This window comes from Rhamphochromis longiceps, linkage group LG14, assembly GCF_057381845.1.
Source record: "Rhamphochromis longiceps isolate RC_006_pf linkage group LG14, R_longiceps_female_GT1.1, whole genome shotgun sequence".
Classification (NCBI taxonomy): domain Eukaryota; kingdom Metazoa; phylum Chordata; class Actinopteri; order Cichliformes; family Cichlidae; genus Rhamphochromis; species Rhamphochromis longiceps.
Window position 1 is genome coordinate 34,168,590 of NC_140570.1, and position 26,523 is coordinate 34,195,112.

Sequence of the window (26,523 nt, forward strand, 5' to 3'; positions counted from 1 at the left end):
TTCCCCCCTGGAAAAACAAATAGAGTTTTTCCACTTTTTGTTCTTTTGTCCTCCATCTTTCCAGTTTCCTCAAATTTTCTAAGCATAGACTGCTGATATAGGCCCGGTTTTTGGCTCATACCTCTTTGGGAATCCCTTTGTTGGTGCAAAAATGCTATTTTATGCTTGTCAAACTGTAGTATCTAAAAGATTTAACTCCAAATAATGCATTTTTATGACAGGCAGCTAGTAACAAAGTGTCTGAAGATATCAGGTACAGTACATTTTTTTTTACATTTTATTTATTTATTTATTTATTTTTACCAATTTTCTCTTAATGTGTAAGTCCTTTGTAGGCTTAACAAAAAAGAGCATCCCTCTGAAAATAGTGAGCTACAAGTACTGGACTGAAAAATTAGCCAGTGTCAAAAGAAAAAAAAACTTGAAGAACTATTGCTCAAGATAACCTAAAATAAATGACAAGAAAGCTTTGTGCCTTAGAAGCAAAGTATACAGAAAAATAGACTTTTTGCACAGTATTGTATCTTTACAGTAGGTGTTACAGATAATACTGTTCTAACATTTTAATGATCAGTTGCAATATTATTTAGATTTAGTACATAGCCTTAAAACTTACATTCTTATTAAATTACATTTGCATTAAAATATTTTGTTTCATGCACCTGAACATTACCAGCTGTTACTTATCAGCTATTATCTTAAAATAGCATCACTCATGAGGAAAACTTTAAATGCCAGTGTTTATGATCAATCAATTAAGAGATTTCACAAGCAAGTAATCTGTAATTGCATTGGAAAATACTCAAAGGAATTTGGTAAACACCGTGTGAAAATGCTCTAAGGTGCTGGAGTATGATATTAAATTCAGTGCGTTTAGGCTGTGCTATAACAATAATACCAGAGATATTTTAAGGAATGTTATAATACCAACTGAATTGTAGGTTACATCACATGGATGCGAAGCCTCTGCTTTTCCCTTCCATGCTCCATACTTGGCACTGTTGTGATAACAGCTGAAGGACACATCATGCAAGGCAACATGGCTTCTGCTGCCACGGCTCAAATAGATTTTCTTCTTTGTTGGATTCACAAACATTTTGTTTTGCAGATTTTAACATATTATTATGTTAAATTGAGGTTTGTTTTGTGTAATTCACAATGGCGCTTACGTTGTGTTTATCAGCATGTTGTTTTGTCCTGGTTGGCTGGTCGGGCGGTAGATGTAGGTCATGGCAGCAGTCACACTGGGAGATGCGCATCTTAAATTATTGACCCTATCACAATTCTGTCCTAGGGCTTCTGTAACAATAGAAAAACAAACATGTTGTTGCCATAACCAAATATATTGTAAATATTTTCTCATTGCCATTTTTTTTCTCAGGGTCCAAAATTGCAAAGTCTTTACTCTGTGACGAATGTTACCATTTAGTCTCAAATACTGCATTGAAAAATCTATGACATGTAAAGAGCAGCAAGCAGTTAATTATAATGGAAAACAGGGTTGTGCTGCGAGAGAAGGCTAGATTTATATGCACCGGTGCTGAATAGCAATTCTCAGCACGCTGCTAATTGTTTGATGGATAGTACAGACCCATTTGCATTTATATTGTACCCCAATTGCCTCCCACCTATTTAGATCACATATTTAACTCCTGACACTGGACCAATGGCCATAGTAACCTCCAGACAAAAACCTCAACAAGTGCTTTAACATGAGCTTCACTAAGTTAGTTTTGCACTACAGATAAACTACAGGTGGTTTATTTTATGCTTTGCTTTGCCAGGTTTTGTGAAAGACAAAAGACTACCTTTGGAACAAGGAACTCCTGCAGCTACAGCAGTTTCCACTTAATCACATAAGAATTGTCTTTAGCGTAAGTTTGTTTTGGGGAGTTGAGATGTGCTGATTATACAGAATTAATTGACTGCAGTTTGTTCAGCAAAACTTAACGGTAACTCATTTTCTAAGCAGAAATCAGTTAACCCGAGTAACCATTTATGAGCGGTGACGCTGATGTACTGGAGAACTGTGAAGATTTATAGAGGCAAGGTTTATTGCTTTTTAACACTGAATTAATAAGACTATACAAACCAGGTAAAAAATGGCCTGAACTAAAATTAACCGGAACCCTGGAAGAGATTGGAACAGCTGGCTAGTCCGTTTGTTAAAAACTGTATTTTTTATCATGCTAATATTCCAGGTTGCATGTCGCTGGTAGCTGGTTACGTTCCGTCTGAAAGCAGCAGCACTAACCTTTCTCCAGTAAGTTATACTGGTTTTAACCTTTCTTCCTAAGGAGTGAAATCCAGTTCCTGAAGAATGCGGATTTGCAAGTATTACTTCATAATTGTGACTTTTTCTTCGGGAGCTCCAGTGGTCTTTCTTTTATCTATGGTAGCTCATTCTAAGTTGTATTGGCCGATTGTGATCTCCGATGCACCTTGAAGTACTGAATGGGTCAGATGATTTTTAAATCTGTTCTTGCTTCCCAGCAGATATTTCAACAAGGACCTTATGCATCACTGTGTCTGATGACTTGAACTGACAATTCATTTATTATTGAATACTCCCTGCAAGCCCTTTTCTGTGGAACCACATTATTGCACTGCTTACAGCTGCTATACATCTGCTTTACACCCACAGACAAACCTGACTCTACCCTGGTCAGTTGTAGACAATGTAATTGAAAAATGTGGAGTCTGCAATTGCTTTAGAGAGGAAAATAGACCATCCATCATTTCTTTGTCTATCCAGAGAGACCTCAATTGATTTTGGATCATTCCATAGATATGCAGTTAGCGTCTTTTTGGCACTGCTCGAGGTCTGCATCTAAGGCTTTAGGAGAACTTTGTCTTTAGAATAAAAGCTTGATTATTATCTTCATTTTAGAGATTTCAGTTCATGGCAGTTATGTCTTTTTTACTGTTCTTTGTAAATAACTTTTCTTAGTCTTTGTAAAAATACCCTCATTAACCTTCTCCATCGGTGCTTCAAGGCACTTTGTTCATTCCCTTGAGCCTACCATGAGATGATAATAACACTTTAAAAATAGGCTTTGTATCACATATTACTTCTATTTTTTTAGTGAGTGACGATATAACTTGGAAAATAAAACCTTCTGTTTATTATCTTCACACAAAAGTACATTAGAATAACGGTGGCGTTTCCTTTGTTTTGGCACGCTCTCACAGGATTTAGACTTGGGCAGATGAAGAACAACAACAGCTTTGCTCTCTGGCACTGAAACACAATGATAATGTCAGATGTTGCTAAACACCGTTTCATTTTACAGGTGCCTTTTGTAAAAATTCTGACAGCAGCATTTAAGGTGGATAGGGTTTCAAGACTGGAGAACATTTGCATCCCATGTCATTTGTCACTGTGCATAGTCTGTTAGCCTCTTTGAAAAAACTTCACGAGGTTTCCCATGGTCTCAAAACTACATCTCATTGCATACTAGCCGATTAGTAATGAGGAGGAAGGGCTGTGCAAAACAGAGATGGCCAAAGCACTGAGCCCAGCTCTCAGGAAACAAAAACAATGCACTTTACAGAACATTCTTGAAACTTTAGAAAGCTGCTTGTTGTCTGGTACCTCACATTTGCATAGCATCAAGGATCTCGAGTAAAAGGTAAAAATTAGCAACTCATACAGGCTGCATTTGAAATGTTGGGAGCAGCTGAAGTGCTCTTGTGGCAGAAGAGTGGGAGCATTCGCACTACGCCCCCACCCCCACCCCCAAAACCCTCCACCTCCCCATGTGGCAGAGGTCCTGCTATTGAGGCCTCAAGTCATTAATCACCAGGATCTTTTCAGCTGTCAATACGTACAAAAAAGAAAGCCCCCAACTCCAACAATGGCATCTTTGAAAAATAAACTTTTTTTGGGAGAAAGGGCAAATATAGTTCACTACGGATTATTGTTTACTGTTCTGTCTGGCACAAATCTCATACAGTATTCATAAAGAGCTTATCTTGTGAAAAAATCCTTGTCTGAACAGCGCAGCCATATTGTCAGTTAAACCTCCCAGATTTGCCTGGTGTGTTTTTTATCTTTCGTTCAGAGAGCCGTCTTCTAGCGTCCAGTGAGTTGCATCCTGCGTTTGGTTATAGTAATTCATTGTCAAGTGTTGAGGCAGGCAGAATTGAAAAAGAACCCTGTGGCATGAATGGTAAGGTGTTCAGCTCGTGAAATATAATTATCATGGCAATGCATTTGGATGAAGCAGAAATACAGGTTACTCTGAGCTTCAGAGTGAACTGTGATCAAGCATTTTTGTAAGGTTTCCATTCATAGTGACATTTGTAGATGTGATCAAATGTTTTTATATCCACGTGGTCACTTCGAATGTCATATTTGCATGACAAAAATTGCTGTCCACTGTACTAATACCCATTGATTTATGTCGTGCTTCTCTGAGACAGCAACGTCTTGCAGTTTTATCTTTATTTTCTTCTGTTTTCACTTCAACAGTTTGTCCTTGACGCCAAGAAAATAAAATGCACCACATAGCTGAATGCCTAAAGTTCTTCTCTGTGTAGATCTTATACTCTGTGTTCTGTTTGGCAGTAGTAGTTTTATGTTGCAGATTTTAATCATCTCTGTGGGTTCAGAGTAGTCTTAGATTTGTTTGAAACCTCCGTTTCCAACTGGTGATGATTTGTAACTTATAAACAACACAATTCATGGAGGGACACCTGCCACTTTTACAGATGCTGGAGTCCCAGCATTTCTATGTGGCACATAAAAAAGAATATTTGTGGGAGACTTGCACCGTAAACTTTATAGGTGCAAGATTTGTTGTGCAATATTTTATGAAATCTAATCCTAGTGGTTCTCCGGGCTCTCATTGTGTGTGCTGAGCCATGCATGCGCTGTTCGGGGGCATGCATTTGCATTTGATATGTTTCTGCAGCAGCTTGGTTAAGTGTGTGTATGTGGGTGTACGGAGATTTTTATTTGAAAATAGTCAGTAATGGCTTTTTTTAACATACTACCATTATGCTTCCTGAAATGATATGAGCATGTTTGAATTAGACATATTTTATACACATTTGAATGCCTTAACTTTATTTTGGGCGATGATAAAGGCTAAAATATTTTCTTTTTCTTTTTCTTCTACAGAACTCTCAAACTAAACTGGCATTGTAACACACATTTGATTTTGGAAGTAGTGTGGAGGCAGCCATGGAAGTGAAGGAACGTAGACCCTACCGCTCACTTACTGCTCGGCAGGACACAGAGCGCCGTTACACTAGCTCCTCAGCAGACAGCGAGGACGGTAAACCCAACGCAAAGTCCTACAGCTCCAGTGAAACACTAAAAGCCTTCGACCATGATTCCAGGATGGCTTACGGGACCCGTGTCAAGGAAATGGTTCATCACGAAGTGGATGAATTCAACCGACAAGGTTAGACAAAATAGTAGATGAGAAAGTGTCATTAATATCACTTGGTATAGCTAGTAGCAGTTTATTAGTGATATGCGTCATCATTTTTTAATGATGAATCTCTTATTAATTTACATTGAGTCGCAGTAGAGGTCACTCAGCATCATCCAACTATTAAGTAAGGTGGCTATGGATTGAACTTACCATGGCAATGTTAAAAACTGCATGGAGGACATGCACACTTTCACCTGCTCGCTGAAATGCATAATTAATCATTTAAGTTTAAATGAAATATGATGGTAGATTTAAATTTGCTTGCCACTTGATGTTGTAGTTCTGCTTTTGCAGAGCAAAAGCAAAAAAAAGGGCAACATTTAAATACAGTAAAACAGGGAATTGAGTTACAATTTGCCCCAGTGTAACAAGACATAGTTCTGATAAGGTACCCTAAAGTGAATATAGTGAAAGCATATATGTTAAATGTCCCAATCCTTCATGTACTTGCAACTCCACGACCACTGCTAGTGAAACCTTTGCTCTATAGTGTTTTCTCCGCCCAGGCCATTAAATTGCTGTCATTTTCCTGCGATGAATACTGTTAATTATGTTAAGTGATTCAGCTAATTATGTCTATCTGTTGGCTTGCTGTAGGGGCAGACTTTTCCCTTCGAGATCTTGGCTTTGGAGATGCCCTCCCATCGCATGTCGCCACATACAGGACTGACCTGGGGATGGCACACCGCGAATATTCAGTCAGTGTGGGCTCAGATGCGGACACGGAGACAGACGGCATTATGTCACCAGAGCATGCAGTCAGATTATGGGGCCGCAGCAACACCAAGTCAGGCCGCAGCTCGTGCCTCTCCAGCAGGGCCAACTCCAATCTAACTCTGACTGACACAGAACATGAGAACACAGAAAATGGTAAGGAGCTTTTCTCTTTTTACTTTTTCTCAGCCATTCTTTATCAAAAAGCAGAGTCTGAATTTTTTTGGTTTATTTTGACGCTGGTGTAAACAACGTAACATGTTGTTTAACAGGAAAAGAAGAACAGCGTGAAATAAAGTCACAGTTTTAGACTAAATGATTATTATGTTAGGTTGAATAGTTTTTGGCATTGCTCAACTGGACTTCTTACAAAGACAAGATGAGCTGCAATTAAACATGACAGTTTCATTAAGCCTTTCAGATTTTTGCTTGATTATATCAGAAATTGGCCCAAAGACCAGCATAATTAGGATGTGACTTCTAAAAGGAGATGCGCTTATTAGTTTTCAGCACGATCAGAATTATTACCTGCCATTACCTCTGCTTTTTGTTTAGGGATCGCTTTATTCTTGCTTTCTTTCTGCTGAATCTGTTGTATTGTATTGGTCTTTGTTGGACAATGATCTGTCTTGGTGCTTCTGTTTTGTCCCAGAGCGCATGAAGTCTTTGTGTGTTTGCTCAGAAACTCACATATAAACCTCTTTAAATGAAAATTAAATGTTTAGCCTCGTTAAATGTCCACGTGTTCTACGTTGTATGCTGGAAGACATGAGATAAAAGAGCAGTCATCATCATGGCTGGGGTGAAAGGGGGGCTGTGGGGTGGTGTTCAGTAACAGGCTCAAAGATACAGATTCAAACAGCCGGGATCTCATATTTAATTAATCTAAGGAACAAAATTGTGTCAACCTCTGGGGGTGGGCCCAACTTGTCATGGCTGGCGATCGGGAACAAGGGTTAACAAACATTAGCAGCGCATTACTGGCCAAAGGATCATGTTATTCATTACATACATTTCACACTGTATTGTATTCTGTGTTCGCTCTTTACAGCGAGCACAGAATACATTGGCATTCTGATACATCAGGTGACCCTGTATAATCAGCTCCTGTCTTTCTCAGGAATCAGTTACCAGTTCAAACATGTAATGCTGAATGAAATTACAGTTATGTTATCAGTAGTGCTATTGTGTGTCAGCCGAGTCAAAGGTGAATGGAGGGAGACATATATCTGTGCATGCTACAGTATTTCAAGTGTTTTTAGGGGTATTACAATTCCAGAGCCTGACTTTACCTGCGACAAAGAAAACGCCGGAAGGGAATAACAGTTTTGCTGAAGCTACTTGTTAAATTGCAGATTAGCGAGAGCCGTAAAGTTGTGATATTACAGAATTCTGTTTGGAAGATTAAATTTGGATGCTCAGTCCCGCTGTGCCTGTTTGTCAGTAAACTCTGTTGCATCCTGCTATTTTTTTGGACAGTGTGTAAACTGAAAGAAAAAGCTCTCATAGGTTGGAGGTACTCTGTCATTTAATTTGCTTTTTGTGATACAGAGGTACTACATGGTAAAGTTTAAGGTCTGTTTAGAACGATACATAGTTAGAAACAAACCTAAATCATGCATATTAACGGGTAGATTTATGACACTGTTCCCAGGATACTTCCCAGAAAGAGGAACTCATCAAGGGCCTAGCGGCAAAATTCTAATTGCCCCTGCACAGCCTTGTAGAGAACCTTGTGAATAGTTTTGCATTTCAGAGTGTGTCACATTATGTATTAGCTTCTTATTATAACTGACAGAAATGACTCTTGGAAGTGGAATCCATTTGCCCGAATGACTCAGGGAGAGAACATGGCATCTCTCTGCTTGATCATCTGAGATGCCAAAGGACTTGATTTTACCAGCATTGTATATAATTAAAGAGACTCTTCTTGGTTGACTGTTCAGGGGTTGGTAGGCTGGAATGTATTCAGAGCACCCGAAGCTGCAGCATCATGCGTCTGTGAGACCCAATCGGGATTCTAAGTAGCTTTTTATTCCACTCACCCAAGCAGAAAGAGCACTTGTATTCAGCATTTAATTCAGTAATGCCTGATAACATACAATTTATATATGGCAAGTTAATTAAAATCCATCGAGCAGGTCTGCTTGTGTGTGCTTTAATCTCTTTAAATCAACAAACCATTTACTCTGCTTTAATGTATTCAAGCCACTGGGCAGTCCCCCCTTCTTCACATGTGACTTACTTGACCCTAGTTTTAATGCATGCAAATAAGTGACAGCAATTTTGGAACAATTTACTCGATGCTGTGATTCAGTTGTCAGTTTTACACTGAAGAAAAACCTTTCCTTATCATAGTGTGCTTCACTGATTCATTCCATTTGAGATGTCGCAGTAATATTAGCCTTTATCTTGATTGCCGTTTTAACAAATTGCATGATTAGTTTCAATAAATAAGTGTAGTGTCGCAGACATGCAAATTTTTATTGTTATCATTTGATACTTAATGGAGAAATAAGTATTTCCAGTGCTCATTGTAAACCTCATTTATATGCGTGCATCTGTGTGCACATGCATGTGCTTGACTGTGGATTGGATATCATTTAAATGCAGTGTGTACCGGTATGTGTGTTTATCCTATCCATGCTGCCTCCGGTCCCTAGGGAGTCCCTTGAGGATGCTTCCAGCAGCCAGCGACTGCTGAGTCATTGCACATCTTACAGAGTTTAAACTGCAAGAAGGGCCAGGCAGACTGCTGGGTTTGGGAGAGACTTGCTGTTCTTGGTTTTTACCCAATAACGGCTTATCCAGATGTGCTCTCTAATCCAACTTTCCCCCACTGTCATGGCTGGGCTATTACATTTCTGTAACCATAAGAACCGGCAATGGAGATGGCCGCAAAAGCCTGTCGAGGGATTGTTATTCATGTGTTCCATAACCTGTGGAGAAAAACAATGTGGCTAAAGTCTACACAGTTCTTGTTGATAGAAAATGTTTGAGTGACTGATGCTGATATTTTTCAAAGGACAAAATGTAATTAGTTCCAGTGAGTGGTTAGTTATGTTGTGTACTGATTTTGCTTTCCCTTTCTCCGTCCTCCCGAGAGATCTTGTCAGTATCGATTGAGGAGATATACTATGCAGCCGAGCCTTGATGTTACTGTAAAGTTCAATTTCATGATACGCTTTGTTACATCATTTCACAGAAATTTAATGCCGGTATAAAGAATATGCAAAATTTTTTATTTTAATTATTTCATTTCATTTGATTTGATTTTATTATTAATGGTCATTACTGAAATCCTGGTAACTGTAGGCATTGCTTCAGGGCAAAGCTTCATGATACTTTGGTGAAATCTTCTTGTGAAAGTCTCTCCATAGCCTGCAGCACACAAGCAACTAGTAGGGGTTTGTGTTGTCTCCACACACTCCTGAAATCGCTGGATTCACTCTGATTTTAAATCTTTTATTAAATGAAACTTTCCTTGAGGGGGTGTCTGAGTGAAATCAAAATTATATGCTAATAGTACTAATAATAATTTGAAAAAAGTTTTCTGATTTCCTTTTAAAATAGAAGATTTCAACACAAATGAGCAGTCCTGATGCCAGATGCCACTTCTGTTGAGCTTAAGAGAGGTTTTCATTATATAAATGTATTTTTTGGGACGGGGGTAAAAAAGAAGTTGTGTCAAGTTGTGTCCCGCAGCTGTGTTAAATAACTCACTGATATGTGGACTTGCTGAATTCCAAAAAATTATATATGAATGATTTGAGTATATTATAGCAACTTAAGTAAATTAGCTTATTTTTATGGATTAGTCTTGCATTGAAAACAGTTACATTTGAGGGGATGGATGGATGGATGAAAAGAGCAAACTAAAATTAAGTAAGACAGTTGCATGGAGCACAAAACTCTTTATTTCCTTGGATCTGTACTCCACACTGTTCTCAGTTTAGTTACGGTTCCCCCGCTGCTCTGCACAGAGAGCAACCCACCCAGTTCTCTACAGATTCAGTCACACACACTCTGCACTGCTCTGCCTCAGTATCCCATCACCACCCTGTTTCATAACCAAAACCAACAACATTTTTAAGGGAAAAAATATGCACCTCAGATTTTTGAGCTAGAGCATCTCACTGAAATAAGACACTAGTCCATACTACTTCTTTGAGCAAACAATAAGTTGTATTACTGCCAAGTACTAGTAATAGTACCACCCTCCAAAATGCTATCTGCAGTATGGGGAGTTCCCATCCTAGAAAGCAGCACTAATATACACACCCAAATACTACACATTTTATTTTTAGGTTCTGTTTACAATTTTTCTCTCCTTTAAAATAACCCAGAAGTGCTTCTGTGCCACCACTAACAACCCCTTGCAACAGAATACCTAAACTTAGCTCCCACACACCCCTGTTTATATATTTTACTTTTAGGATTTCTCTACCTCTCCTATATCCATTACTTTTTAGTAACACATGCTCCATGCTTTTTTCCCTTTCTATATGGTATACATGGTCCGATACTCTCTTTTCACGGGTAGTTGAATTTAATCACGTATGACCTGTTCTTAACCTAGAAAATATGACTTCTTCCATTCTGTATATTTAATCACAGTACATGTAAATACCCATTTAACAGAGCTGTGACCTTACACAGTGTATGGGCTCCGATCAAATACGGCAGCGTGAAATCGCTGTGACATCACGTGAACTATGAACAGAATGGACTTTACTCTCAATTGTTGAATTGACTCAATAAAAAGCCATTAAGTTGACTTGCCAGAATGCAGTATTTTGCTGAAATAACACAACTGACTCAATTATAAAAAACAAAAACAAAAAAAAAACCTTATTTGTGCAGTATCCAATTAAAGAGGATTCTTTTAAACCAACAATTTCATTTGTTTTTGAGTGCAGTATACAGGAAATTTCATTAAAACAGAATGGACTTAATGAGCATTTAAAGTTCATTTTTTAAAGAAGAGGAATATTCTGATCTTATAATTATCCAAAATACTAAAGCATTCCCCCCCCCCCCCCCAGTTTTTCTTCCCTTTCCTATGATCTTTATCACAACAACACACTTTAGAGGCTGCTCCACAAACGAGTGATTTGAGGTAGCATGCAAAAATAAGGCCTGAATATGAGCGGTGGTCGTGTTTTTTAAGTCTTTTCTTTTTTTATTCTGATTATAACATGAGTCAGTGATCAGCATTTATACCTTCAAAGCACATAATCTGCTGAGCTGATCATGCGTTTAGCTTGGGTAAGTGCAGCATTTATTGATGGTGAGTTGGCAGATAAAATGTGGTCAGTCTGTTATCTAGATTCACTCTGCTCCTGCATTCTTATGATGTTTTTGCTACCGAGATGTTCTTTTTGGTCTGCTTTAGATGTTGTTACTGACTTCCACTGATGATCCATACATGCAGTCATAGTTAGTGTTAGTAAGTGTTATAAAAAACTGTGAAACAAAACTCACACAGTATTCTCCAACTCCTTGGTGACAATGATTTTGTTCCCTTGCTACCTGGTTTTAGATGCATGTTGAAGGGTTCAAGACTGAAGAAACCTTGAACTGTTGAAAGATTGAGGTTAAGAGCTCCAGGGCTATACTCAGTTACTGAATCTTTGAACATAGCATGACTGAGTGTGAGGGACAGGTGTTCCTCGTAGAAAAGTCACAGCCCCAAAAGGCTGAGGAGCTTTGAAAAGCAAATCTCTCACAGTTTTGAACTTGAGCGGGGAGTACATCAACCTGTCCCCTGTATCCACGCATTGAAAGGCCTTTTGTTCGCTTCTATTCACTGTCATTATTCTTGTGCCCAAGCCACAATTCCATTGCATAAAGAAGCACCTACACTTGAGGGTGATTGTAAAATGTATGTGTTACAGAGACGCAGCCCTAACAATAGTCCACTTTCTTTTGTTAAATCCAGTACTGTTTTTTTTTTTTTTTTAGGGGGGGGTTGTTTTTTAATTTGACCTGCGTAAAGTAAAATCCAGGATTTGGTGAAGTGAGAAGCTGAAAAAATCTAAATGAAATAATTTGAAAGGTTACAGAGAATAAGGAAGCACATTACAAATGTACGCTCTGCCTAGAGATAGATGTCAATGGCCACACCCCCCTGAATCATATGAGAAAATGTCTTTGATGCACACTCCACATTTAAGATGTGTTTTAACTTTGAACTGAATAAAATTGGAGCCTGTGGGGGTGAAGTGACATCAGCCTTTCATTTGGACACGTTTTTTCTGTATTACACGGCTGGACTCATAGCGCTTGCTTACAACATTACGGGAGTATTTTTTTGTTTGTTTGACAGGTTTGTATCATGAATGTGGGTTCTTATTGGCTAATTAAAAAGAATTAAGATAGAAAAAGTAAGGCTATGATAAACTATTGATACAGACTGTGATTGTTTCTCTCTAACAGATATCTTTTTTGCTCAGCAATGAAACCAGTGACATATTTATAGAATATTATTTTTCAAATACCCTTAGGAACAATTACACTGTCCTATTGTAGTTTATTAGCTGTATCGGTTTTCCTGCAGACACAACAGAATCGTTGTCAAACAATGGTATTTTGAGGCATCATTGACTTTTGGCGTCTGTGATAGAGGCTGTGATCCTTTGCTGTAGAGGAGAGTTTTTGCTGTAATGCTGGGATCTGTAATTTGACTGCAACCACATCGAGCACAACATGGAAGCTTGTTCTGAAATGGTCACGGGCATCGCAGCGGCAGAATATCAGGCGAAATGATGCTTCAAAGAAATCACTAGTGGTTTCCTAGCTCACAGCAGCCACCACCCCCAGTATTTCTTATGAACTTATTTATTTGTTTACTTTTTTGGCAGAGTTTCTCCTCAGATCATGGATTAGTAGAGATATTTGCTGGCTCATTTGCAGGCTAATTTGGTGGGTTTTATAGGCCCTTGTGGACAGTTTTGAGCTGTTATCTGTGGGGTTGCTTATCCACTCCCTGCCAGTGCCTCTGACAGTCTAAACCAACATCACATCAGGGCCCACCACTGAGACTCAGGGGCCTCAAAGCACGACATGAAGGAGGATGAGCCCTCCTCTTTGGAGGATTATCCAAACCTAGTGTTACAATTTCTGTCCCTCTTTTAGCAATATCCATTTAATGTAGAGTCCTATTTTATATGCTTGTGTTATTTTCAGAGAACAGTCATTCTTAAAATGGAATATAAGCTGCAATGCACTGATTCAATATTCTGAATCTTTTTCCGTGCACGAGTAATAGTTACTGTCCAGATTCAAGGATCCTGTATTAAATACAGTTTCTTACTCAATGCTATCATATAAATATGTAACATACCATTAAAACAAAACATCTACAAATCTCTTGTATCTGATGCTTTTTATGTTTCTCTTTTCTAGAAGCCTTGCAGTAAAATTTCAGATAGCTCTGAATGATCGGTTATCGTTGCGAAAGCAATTAGGGGTTGTTATTGAGGTTGAGGAAGCAGAGATCATAATGTGCTGTTGCCCCAGTCTCAGATAAAAAAAAAATTAAATGTTCATGCTGAGAATTTTCTCATTAGCAGTCACCTCTGATATGTATGGTCTCTGACACAAATTCAGCTATGGAACTTTTAGTCCTACTTGATCTAACATTTATCAGTAAACACCAGCTATGGAAATTGAATATGTAAATATGTTTCTGTCACTTCATCATCCAAAGGTAGAAAACACTTTCTTATATTTAAGATGCAAAATCAAATCATGTTTTTTTTTATTGAACTCTCATGCATATTTCATCGTATATGTATAAAAGTACACAAGAAAAGAGCCAAAAGAGTCTCAGTGGATGCGGATGAAACGTGTCTATTAAATTTGTGTTTCTTTTAAAAGTCTTACCCGGGAATGATGTGAGTTCAGATGGTCCTTTGTGAGTATAATTATTTGTCAATACAGAGCGATTCAAAATAAGATTAGCATGCTTAAATATAAGATTATTTTCACACACATAAAGACTCATTGCGCTGGACAGCTCATGTTCTTCCTGGATTATTTATCTCTCATTGAAAATAGCTTGGCACAGTGAAAATTTCACAGCCTGTGAATTTTGAAGAAAATAGTTTGGGATATAAGCTTTACAGTTTTTTTTCTTCTGCCTTCAGAGGTTTCCCAAAAGTACTGCTGTCACACTGGAAACACCAGTCTTATCGCAACTGTATTAATTGCCAGCTTCTGCAGTAGGTCGCACCAGAGCTGCAGTCTATCTGTCTGTCTTGCAGTGTGTGAATTACCAAATTCTGGCATAGATGCACTTTTAGAGGATTTAAACTGGTTTCTTACTAGCTAAGCTCTGTCTGTTGTTTACAGTAGGTTGGAAGTGTAACGCCTTTACCATTTTGTTCCGCGTAAGTGTAGTTCAGACGCATTTTCCCATTTAGCTTAGGTATGGATGGCAACCTGAGGCAGTATGTTTTCAAAATGTCAAGTTGAACAACTTAATCAGGTACTAGAAAATAAATTGACTTCTGTCAGTCAGCTGCCTGATAAACAGCCACTATAAAAATTTATACGCTACACTAGTTATGTGACTCTATAGCATACAACAGTTGCATGGCTGCGATAATATTATGTTCGCTTTTGCAAAAGTGAAGTGGAAAAGCGAGGACAAAAAAGAATATTTTGATTTTCCTAACATTGTTATAGTGTTAAGTTGAGCTTTAAGTCTTGTGTGCCCCTTTTGTCATTTGCTAAAAGACAGTGAGAGGCAGGAAAAGATTTTCTATAAGTTTGTTGTGGTGAGCTCAGCCTGCTTTGTCTGCTGGGGGAACTGCGTTGGAGCTGGTGACACTAACAGATGGATAATCTGATCAAGAAAGCTGGCTCTGTGATTGGCTACAAATTGGACATATTTGAAGATTTGTGGTCGAGAGGAGGTCACTGAAAAAAATAAATACCAATTTATAATACTGACCACACTGTTCACCGTTTACTGGACTGGCAACGGCGGACTTTCTTTGACAGACTGTTTCAGCTCTACTGCCAAAATTCAGTTAAACATTTATTGACATTTTAAAAACTTTTTTGCTTCTACTTTTTCTTTTTCTTAGTGCTGTTGATGTTATTATTATTAAATTATATTAACTGCTGTAGCAAACATATTCCCTAATCTCGGATAAATAAAGCTTTATTGTACCTTTTCTTATCACATAGTTGACTTCTAGACGTTCTGCTTTCTTCACACTGTACACGTCCAAGAAAAGTATAGAAGTAAGATAGAACCGTAAATGTCTCATTTTATTCTAGAAAGTGACAGCTTCATGAATAATAATACAACCTGTAACAGCCAGAATGCAGTAAACAAAGGACTGAAAAAAGATTAGGCTTATGGCTCATATTTATCCATTAAATATTTATTGGACTCCATTCTTATCCTGCGGTTTAGCTCAGAACATCCTTTATGTAACAGAATGTATGTTTAATATGAACTAAAATGTCTCAAGGTAACATTACTGAGGTAACATTATACTAGGGCTGGGCAATTAATCCAGTTTCATTTTCAATTAGGATTTTATCTTCCAACAATTATGAGAACAAGATAACTGGGATAAAGCAATTATTGTTTTTACTGTATGTTCATTTTTCCTAAGTGTTTCACCTGTTTCTAAAAAGCAAACAAAAAAAACTAATAAAAAAAAAACAAAAACAAAGCTGAGACGTTAAAGTCATAAAATGCTTCCATTAATGAACCTTCCAAAGGTTCATTAATGGCTGCTTAAAGCTGCCTGACAGTCGCTGGCTTGCTGCAAGTCCACTGCCGGCTGGGCCTGGACCACATCCCCCATTGCAGGAATTCTACTGTAGAGGCTGTTGGATGGTTGTGGGCCACCAGGGACCCTTCCGAGATTGGCTCTACCGTCGACCAGTTTGTGCTTCCATCCCCCTCTTTTTCTCCAGTTTTTCATTATTAATTAATTCATTTTTTCCCAGTGTTTTGCTTGAGGCAATCCCTTATAAAAAGGCCCATTTTTTAAAGTTCATGACGTCCACTGCACTTATTTAACATTTGTCTGTAATTGGTAGTTATTCACCATAATTGTTGGTAAACAAACTGTTCAATGTTGTCTTATTTTAATTCTTAAATAATTCTTTTTAACCCTTACAAATGTGTCAAAACGTAAAACGAAAAATTGTACACAAAGGACTCAATGCTCAACAATAGAATATATAAAATATTGGAAATTCTTATAATTTTTTGCTACTAGATTGACAAATTATTTAAAAATAATCTTGATGTTTGTGCTGTTGTCCAAGTCCAAATTTGCAATAAAAATAGTTTTCCTTGCTGTGAACAATTGTTCCTTAGTAAAGGTGTTTTCTGTCTGCACAAAATATTCTTGCAACTGACATTCAACCAAGTATTGTTAACTACATACTTGGATGAATTATAAGAAGTACTTGGATGGTTGGAATATACTTATATAAGGTCGAAATTGTTTTCAAATTCAAAATACATTTATGCCCACATTTCTTTACTCTTTGTTTAACTTCTTGTGGTATAAACTAATCTTACTGACCATGTTGCTGACTCTTAGTGGCTTAACTTTTATCATGCTATGAATTATATAAGCACTTACAAACATAAGCCGCTTGACAGCATGTATTTTAGATAGCCTTTTGAACTGTCTTGCACTCAGTGGGAGCTGAACACACACACAAATCAATTCTTCAACACTGACAAAGTGTCTGAAATGAAAAACAGTGGGCTTTTATGTAAGCTATCTGGAGAGCATGATGAGAGGAGGATATCAGTTTTAACAGAGGTGTACTCTCTTTCATGAAAGCCTGCGTGTTACTCCGATGGCTATATACAACATCTGGTGGAATCATGTAAAATGTGTCCCTCTCAGTAAAGAATTTTACTGTATTATACAGTTTGGATTCCAGAAGAAAATTTGGAAGATGTAAAGGTTTTCAGTTTTTTGAGGCCGTGTTTAAGCTCTTTATTGTCTTTTATTAGGAATGTAGCTTTTTCTTAAGGGTATACTTTAGAATTTTATTAGGCAAGCCCTAGAATGCACTGAGGAATGGCAGGATGGGGATGGTGTTATCTTTGTTCAGCAAGGCCCGAGGCAAGCCACATGTAGCCCTAATGAGTCGCTTACAATTTCAGGCTCTGCTTGCTCTCAAACACCAAAAGTAAACTTTTGTCTTTTTTCCCCCTCACTATTCGGGGACCTTAAGAGGATTGTGGGATCATTATTTATTCATGCCATTGTGTTTATTCACCAGCCTCTTTGTGCGATGGAAGAGGGAATGGAGCAGCCTGTGCAGACGAAGTAAAAGCTGATAATTATCCACTATTAGTATTGTTTTTTCAGCCATGGTTTAAGTCGGCTCAGTTGATGATCGAGCTATGATAGAGGCCGCGAAACATCCATTTAAAGCAGATTACCATGTGCACAACTTTGAAGTTTGGAATCCTCTGCTGAGGATTCTCCAAATGGGCGTGATACGTTTATAAGCCTGTTTTTACTGCACTTTTTCTGTGCAGTTAGAGAAGATGTCTTGTCACAGTGTCACTTGCGAACAGTTGTGTCGACCAGGAGATCCTTGAAAACAGCCATCACAGGCCTGCAGGATGTCGTTAACAGTGAGAGGTGAGGAGATTGGAACCTTTACTTTTCATCCTAGAACAAAGAAAACCCTGGGGATGCTTAAATGGGGTTGTATGGAGGGATTTAGCAATGTCAGACTGCCTCAGAAGTAGCACTGATTCAAAAGACCAGCAAAGTAAATTGTAAAAAAAAAAAAAAGGGGGGGGGGGGGGGGGGGAAATGGGATTGGGCCTAAAGACCAAGGAGTCTTGAAAACGTTTGCTCAGTTAAAAAACACAACAACAACAAAACGGTGCATCAGCTTAGCTGTCTCAGCATGTTCAGTTGGCCTGCACACTGTGTTCTCCGTTTATTCTAGGTGTCAAAACATTCCTTAAGGGTAACACAAAAAAGGTTGAAGCTTGCCGTTCAGCGGGATTTAGGGTTTCTCTTCGAACAGAAAAAAGTCTCCTCAGTTGATTTCAGTTTTAAATACCGAGTCTGATTCATTTCTCTGTTTGTCACAGAAAAGTAAGAACAGATGGTGTCTTTCAGCTGGATAGCGGGGCACACAAGTTTTCTTCTTTTCCTTCCAGCACAGAAAAATAGAGTGGACTGGATGCAAGAGAGTGGCAGCAGCCAAGCAGGGATGTGGGTAGAGGATGACTGGGGAGAGAGTCTGTGGTTCTAACCCAGAGAGGAAATGCCATCTCTAATCTAAGACACTCTGGCCTCCTGTTCATCTTCCTAGGTGATACCCTGGAATGCATCTGTCTTTTCTGCTGTCTGCTAATGCTGCTGATTTTTTTTTTTATCTTAGTTAGAGATTCTCCTCCTTCCTCATGCGGATGAATAGATTAAAACTGCCTAAGATGTTAAATTAGTCTTAGGCCCATTGCCTGTAAATATACTAATGAAAATTACCCATTTGATCTAAATCACTAACTATTTCTAGCATTTTACTGCTATTACTACGATATTTGCATTAATGATCGATGATGAGATTTTTTCTCTTGTTTTCTGGATTTATTCTTTTCATCCATTTATAATTCAGCATTTGTCTCTTTAAGAGCATACAGTTGTTGTAAGTAATGGATGCTTTGCTTAAAGTGCTGATAGAAGTGTAGTGGTGAAAGTCTTAAATGGAATTGTTTCTTCTGTGGGCATACTGTTTTATTACAAGACAGTATAATTTCCATTTTCTCAGTAATGGTTAGCCCCGTCTATAAAGAAAAAAGACATTTATGTGTTTTTACAGTTTATTTTCAATCATACATTTGGTTCACTCTCGTTATTATGATATTGATTCCTCACAGGTAAATGGCACCATCAGAGAGATATTTATCAATTTTTCAATGCTGGTTCATAAAAGCTTGTTTCCCACTTCCTCTGCAAGCGAGGCTATGGTTCTATTGTGGAGTTGGGGTAAGGAGGAGGACTTGATGTCACATAGAATTGCACCAAATCAATAAGCAAAGTCTTGTTGTCACACAGCAGACATGTTTTGTGTAATCTTGAGTATTGCAAAGGAGCTTGATGATCTTTGTAGTATCACAGTTAAAAAAAAATATACCACATATGTTTACAATACGGTTTATCGCTTGGTTTTGGTGAGTTACTTTTATGACTCTGTCCCCTTAAGCTGCAAATTTGCTTTTGTTTACACTTCTTTTCTTTCTCTTTTTTTCTTTTCCTAAAGTGAGATCACTTTTCAAGTGTTAATTTTATCAAAAGGCTAGTTGTTGCTTGCAGCAGTATCATAGAACACAATTATGTCAATTTGGGAATTCTAATAATAATGCACAAGAGAAAATTAAGCTGCCTTGTTGGCCGTATTGCCTGTAGAACTGTGATTAGTTAAATTACCAGAGCACACATGAGTATTCAAGATACATCTTGTAGTCTTGTAATCTAATCCTGATAACTTTTTACATGCCTTATTACAAAATCTGTTGTTTCCATTGATCTTATCCTCACAAATATTTGTCAGAAGAAAATGTAAAATGTTTATATTCAGCAAAAATTACGGATAATATGGTCATTAAAAGATTATATACATTTTTGGAAATACAAAAATGAGCAAATTAATTTTTGTAACTGCGTTGGTTTTTAAACATTGCTTTTTGTTGATCTTTTGTAACATTTCCACCTGCTTTTGCTTGTATTTTTACTGAATCTCTGAGATTGTCAGTGACACAATGGCAATATTAACACCACATTTTCATATTCTCGAAATTCATTATAAAGTAAAATATGTGATATAGTTAATGAGAATACATTTGATAACACCCAAGTAGAAAAAAAAGAATCAGACTTCCTTATTAATGGAGTCGGCTCTTTATCAGTCTTTTTAAAGACCTTGTGTCACACAACATTCCCCGGACAACTTAATCCTAAATGGTTAACACAGTAAATATGGCCACTCGAGCTTTAAGCAACAAGACGTTATGAGGGGGGAAAAACTTGGAAAGCTGAAAAGGGAATTGCAGATGCTCAGGTAATTTAAAGGCTATTAACTATCCAATTAAAGCACCTTGGTGGCCAAAGCACCTTGTAGGCAAATAAAACTCAATTAATAGACCATTATTTGTATTTGGTTTGGAATAATAGGCTTATTTATAAAGCCAGCTGTTTTCCTTTGAAGAGAATATATCCTTAATGCTTCTCAGCAAACTCACAACAGTCACTGTTGTATTAATTTGTTTTGATAGCTTAGTTTGAAAAGCACGAACACTTGTGAGTCATTTTTTTCTAGAAGTAAAGCTTTAATACTGCTGAAGTACCTTTATTTTTACCCACTCTTGTTTAGCAGAGACACTGGCAAAGACACTAGATTTTTGCTCCATAAAGTGTAAGTAAAGATTTCCTATAGTAGACACGGAAGTAGATGCTTGCTTCTGATTTTGGAAGATTTAATCAAGACTATCGGTGGTGGTGTGCATAATCACATTTCACCGTGTGCCACTCAAATTAGACACTGCAGAAGCAACGCATACCTGCAGCCTTCAGATGGGTCCAAAGACAGCTAATCAAGAGAAAAGGAGGACCTTCATAAGTGAAATCTGGCACATAATAATCAAATCAAAATAAATAACAAAACTCTGTGCATAGATGACTGATGATTGGCAACAGTACAATTAAAGTTGAGCACAGCGGCAAACATACGTATTTGTTAGACATAAATTTAGAGGAGAACTTAAAGGTGCTCCTTCTCCAAGTAATGATGTAAACAGTACAGAGCCTTTGTGCTGCACCCATTGCATGTTTCTGATTAGGTCCTTACTGTGATTAGTGCAAAAGATGCTGAAAATTGCACTTCACTAACATCACCAACCACCATCAGCAGATTGGTGCAAAATGCCAAGTAGGTGCAGACAAGGAACAAAACCACTGTGGTGTAGAGACGAGCACTTTGCATGTATGTGCACACAGAAAAAATAGAGCTGTCCATTTCCATTTGACCTCCACGTTTAAACACAGTTGGAACACTTACAGCAGCAGGGAAAATCAGAATATTCACGATCAGGCCCGCTGATGATGGCTGAGGATAAAATTCAGCAGCCGAAAATATGACAAAAGCTTTATTCATGGCATAACATCTTGGAGTGAATCCTACTCCACCTACACTGGATGACAAAATTGGTGCCAGGAGCAAATTACATAACATTTTACTGATCTGCCAATGACAACCTGCCAACCTTTCACATACTCCTGTTCAAATGGTACCACACAACTGTCCAAGCCAATTTGTTGACACATAATATTACTTGTTTGTTCTTTTTTGTCTATTTGTCTATTTTTTTTGCTTTTTGGACCTTTTTGGGTTGGGGGCGGGGTTGCCATATTATCATTGTACAATGCTGTGATTAAATTAAATTACGATTAGCATTACAATAAATGATTCTACCTTTACTACAGTCTTATATGACCACCATTGTTCAACACAATGTGCATTTTACAAAGAGAATAGCTATGTGATGATGACACTCAGTCTCCTCTGAGACTCTGAGTCATACTTCTGTGTCCTATATGCTTAGTGCCCTTAGCTGCAGTTTTTAAGTAAACATAATTCAGACGAGTGACTCCATTCATCACGGAGTCATTCGTCTGCTCCAGCCTTCCTCTGTGTGGTGGCTGTATTTAACAAAAGCAGTCATAGACCTGGTTTATCATGTTGCGTAGCTGAAGAATGGCACATTTTATCTCCAGGAATATGTCTTATTTTCTCTGTATAACTTCCGACTTTTATATCAGTCGGTGGTAAAATAAGAAAGATTAGTTAAGTTTGGAGAGAAAACAGGTTTGAATATCAGGACTCTGTTGATTCTTCTTATTCGACTTTCTTTTCACTTGATTACATCCTCCCTCTAAATTACATTCTTTGTTTACCTGATTTCATTTCCTCTCTCTTAGCATGTGAAGCCTCCTCAAATAAAGGAATTTTTAAACATAAATTTTCTTTTTTTGTTTGTGCTGATTCTGCTTCTCATTCATGCACAAATGTAATCATTCTGATTAGTTTCGTAGCTTCTCAAGGCCAAAATGTGCATTACAGTCTGTACACATAATAGTTGTAGTTCTTAAATATGTTTGGTAATGCCTTTGCTTGTCTGTAGTCACTTCTGAACTCACATAATAATCAGAGGCATAATATACAAACAGATCTGGAGCAGAAAGTGTGGCTACAAATGCTTTTTATGTTGCTGTTGGTTTGAGTGACATAGCACATAGCTGATTATTGCTAAATAATAAATCATCAGTTTTCCAGCTTTTTATTTCTGTAATTTTAAATTGGTTATCCTGGTGTTTTTTTTTATAGTGTTTATTTCTGTCTGTCTCTCTCTCTCTCTCTCTCTCTCGCTCTCTCTCTCTCTCTCTCTCTCTCTCTCTCTCTCACTCACTCACACACACACACACACACACACACACACACACACACACACACACACACACAGTAACACACAATTTGGATGCCTTACATGTTTGTCACCTTACCCTGTGACACTGTGAATACTGTTTCTTTCACCATTTTGTGACATTTATTACACTACAGCCATTTTCACACATGAACTGTCATGTAGCACATTGAAGGAGATAGTCTGCACTACTGGAAGTAGTCTTATTTATTTATTTGTATTTATTTATTTATTTATTTATTTTTTGGATGAGGAAGCTTCCTGGATAGAATGTGTGGGAGGCAACACACTCTCTTACTAGCAGCTAATACAGCAGACAATTAGCTGCACTATTTGTACATCAGTGCAATAAGACATCACACGGACTTAGGTAGGTGTATTAGGTAGCTGACAAGTTGAAGACTGGCTAATTTCCCGTCTTACTGTTTCAGACATTTACATTCTCCTTTGCACCTCCGGTGTAGAGAAGTTCACGGCTGCAGCACATGTGTAAAAAGAGCTTAAAGCTTAATGCAGGGTGAGATGCTATTATAGGGATTTGTGAACCAGTATACGGTAGATTCTGTAACAGTTTCCAACTCTAGAATGATTGAAAAAGGCAGTGTAAAACAGTGTTTAAGAAAGGTAAAGGTGAAAATTGGTAAAAAGAAATTTTGCATAAACTAATTAAATAAAAATAGAAAGTAAGTCAGATAAGCACAGCATCATCTTGACAAAATTCCATTACACAGATCCCAAAGATCTGTGTAATGGAATTTTAACTAGTGCAGCCAGAGCACTAGTGATGAAGCAAATGAAAAATCCTAAAACAGCTAAAAAAAACAACAAACTTTTCTTGATTTTCTTTTCTATATGTTCTTTCTACTGTTCACAAACTTGCCTTGCCCATTTGGAAACCCCCTCGTGCTGCACTCGTCAGTTACTGTAAAAAATTTAGATTTAGCCCAGAATAGCGGCAGAGTGCAGATGTGATGTCACCACTCATGGAGCATGGACATGGAGCTCTGCCACTGAAGATGCAAACTTCTTTTTTGTTGATTTGTGAATTTCTTAAACAGTTTAACAATTGAATTCAGTTCAGTTCAATACAGTTTCATTTACATAGCACCAAATCACAACAACAGTCACCTTAAGGTGCTTTTATTGTAAGTTAAAGACCCTACAATATAAGAAAGAAACCTCGATAATCACACAGCCCCTATGAGCAAGCAGTTGGAGACAGTGGGAAGACAAAAATCCTTTTTAAGAGGAAGAAACATCTAGTAGAACCAGTTTCAGCGAGGGGCAACAATCTGCTGTGACCAGTTTAAAGTGTAATGAAGGTGAGATCAAAGAGACAGGAGAAAAGGAAAACTATGAAGAGAGAGAGTGAGAGCTATAGTTTAATAATTGCTAATGATTAAGTACAGCAGTGATGTATAAACACACAGAGGTGATTCTACCAAAGAATCTTATGCTCCCGTTTGCATGATGTAGCCCATGCCCATTACTAGTCTTTGGTCAGTTTTTGCTTATTTATTTTAAACTGTAGGATTATAAAAAGAATTGATCGAATTTTTTCATCATACATTTGCATGTTTATACTGCTGCTAGGATCATGACTGTAATTCATACACCACATACAGTTTTTTTTCTTTGACCTGTAGAACTGTAACATATAAAATCTTTTAATTATTATTTTTAAAAAGCCTCACAGTGCTTCAGCTTTTGTCTTTTTTCTGATTTCAAGTGACTTTTGATAACTCACTGCATAACTTTTATACAAATTCCATTTCATATAAGCGTATTTTTATTCATATGAAACCTATATTCTATATCCACCCATATCCACCAAGTGGTGTAGCATTACGCTTGTGTAGTGTTGTTGCTTCCTCTGTTTCAGCCTTACCTGTTGTGTTTGTCAGATTATCATTTTAAATAATTAGCCATTCATTCGATTCTGTTTTCACACTTTATTCTGACACATCTGAGCATTTTTAATAATAGTGTTATTAAAATGAATATAATTGAATGATACTGAAAGTAAAAGGTTTTAGAATGTTTGTTTACAGAGGGGGTTACATGCATTTAATGCAAGAATGTTACATTATTAGTAGGTTCCTTTAGTTTAGAACAACCCAAATCTATTGAAATACATTTTGTCAGCAGTTATATAGGGAGCAAGCACTAAAAGCAACAATGTATTTAGCAGATTTCCTTACCTACAGATTACACTTATTTGCCTGTTCTTGTAATTGGCTTGCTAATGAGTAGATTAAGACCTTAAATGCAGTGGGTGGTCATCTGTTTTAGCAGTTGGGACAAACTAGGCAGTAAAAGGCACTTCCTGAAGCTGTCAGAAGCTACAGCAGTTGGGCATGGTCCAAGGGGTCCTAAGTAAAGGTTCCCTTTTGCTGCTGTAATATAGTGAGCGAAGGCAAAAGCAATCAACTCTGGCAGCCAGAGAAACTTCTCTGGCCATCTCAAGCTGTGGCTTTCTGTCTGCAGAGGCCTTGTGTCTGGCTTCAGGTGGATGTGGTGTGGATAAGGCAGTATTAATGAAATGCAGTGAGACAGTAGAACCTTTGTGTGCAAGAGTAATGGCTTCTGAACATGACTACCTTGACCTCATTTACGTTATGACTTTGACCATGTTTAGAGGACTTTAATCTTTTCTGGTCTCAGTGATGAATTCTCTCTTAGAGGAAAATGCAGTAATATTCAGTCCAAGACCCTTGTGCAGCTCATCTTTGTATTTTCCGTCAAGCATTTCAATCCTACGGTTGATCTTAAATAGCGTCAGGTAGTAGCTTGTCAAGTGGTACTTGATTTAGCAGCACAGAGTTGTTTTTTGATACTAATACATGTCTTAGATGAATCCCGTTGAATCAGCCGTGATAATGCTCTTTGCTACAGCTTTTCCTCTCGCCGTTATACATTCCTGCACATTCAATCACAGCAGTGTCTTGGCCATTAACCCACAGCAGGACCACTATGCCTCAGCACCCATTACTGAACCGGCATTAGAGAGTTGAGAAAAAAAATGAAGTGTCTGGTGTGAAGTGTGTGTAAAGCACAAACTGTGACTCTCTGAAGCAGTGGACGTTTACTGCTTGTGTAGGGCTGTGGCTGATATGTTAATATCACTAATTGTTTCCTAATTAGATGCGAGTCAGTGAGTCGTGTTTTAATACTCTTCAGGGATCATTACAGACATAGACGAAAATCATCTCTCCTGATAAATGACAATCAGGTCAGCTGGAATTTCAACATCAAGACAGTAGGACTGATGGAAAAATGGGGAGAGCGCCATACTGATGGCTTTTGTGCGCTGTAGTCATGTTACTTAAGCAGTGTTATTTTCAGCGCACTGCAGAGCTCCATCAAAAGTTAATTACACATTAATAGGAGGTCTTTGTGGAGATTTAACATTCCCTGACAGCATGTGATTGGAGCCAATAAGGCTTAACAGACAAAACTGTACCATATTCAGATGTAAGAGTTATGGAAATATATTGAAATATAACGAGATGACTCATGCTTTAAAGGCAATTGACCTCTCTGACAACTATGCTGTTTTATTTTTTATATTACTGACAAGCAGAAAAGCTAAGATGGACACAGTGTACATACGAAAAAGGAAGGATTGGTTCAGGTTGGATTCATTTCTTGACTGGCAGGGGTTTTATATATTTCCACAGGAGGGGGTATTAACAGTCACCAGAATGAGGGACATATTCATATGCTTGCTGCACAGTGCGTAAATTTGATCTCTAATCATTTATCTCTCAGTGTAACTTTTGTAGTTTGGAGAATGGCAGTTATGCTAGATAACGGATGTGAAGAGAGGTTGTTTAGAATTTGAGGAGTTTTTAGATTCATAGTAAT

General features: G+C 37.8%; 1 protein-coding gene across 8 annotated transcripts in view; it reads left to right on the forward strand.

The window, feature by feature from the left end:
• tenm4 (teneurin transmembrane protein 4) overlaps positions 1-26,523 on the forward strand; it is a 163,804-nt gene that overhangs the window by 28,538 nt on the left and 108,743 nt on the right. For all 8 annotated transcript variants that reach the window (XM_085381075.1, XM_085381074.1, XM_085381076.1 and 5 more), the window contains 2 exons: positions 5,126-5,411; positions 6,042-6,314. In XM_085381075.1, the coding sequence (XP_085237201.1) occupies positions 5,189-5,411; positions 6,042-6,314 (496 nt within the window). In that variant the 5' untranslated portion in view covers positions 5,126-5,188. The remainder of the gene's footprint in view (positions 1-5,125; positions 5,412-6,041; positions 6,315-26,523) is intronic.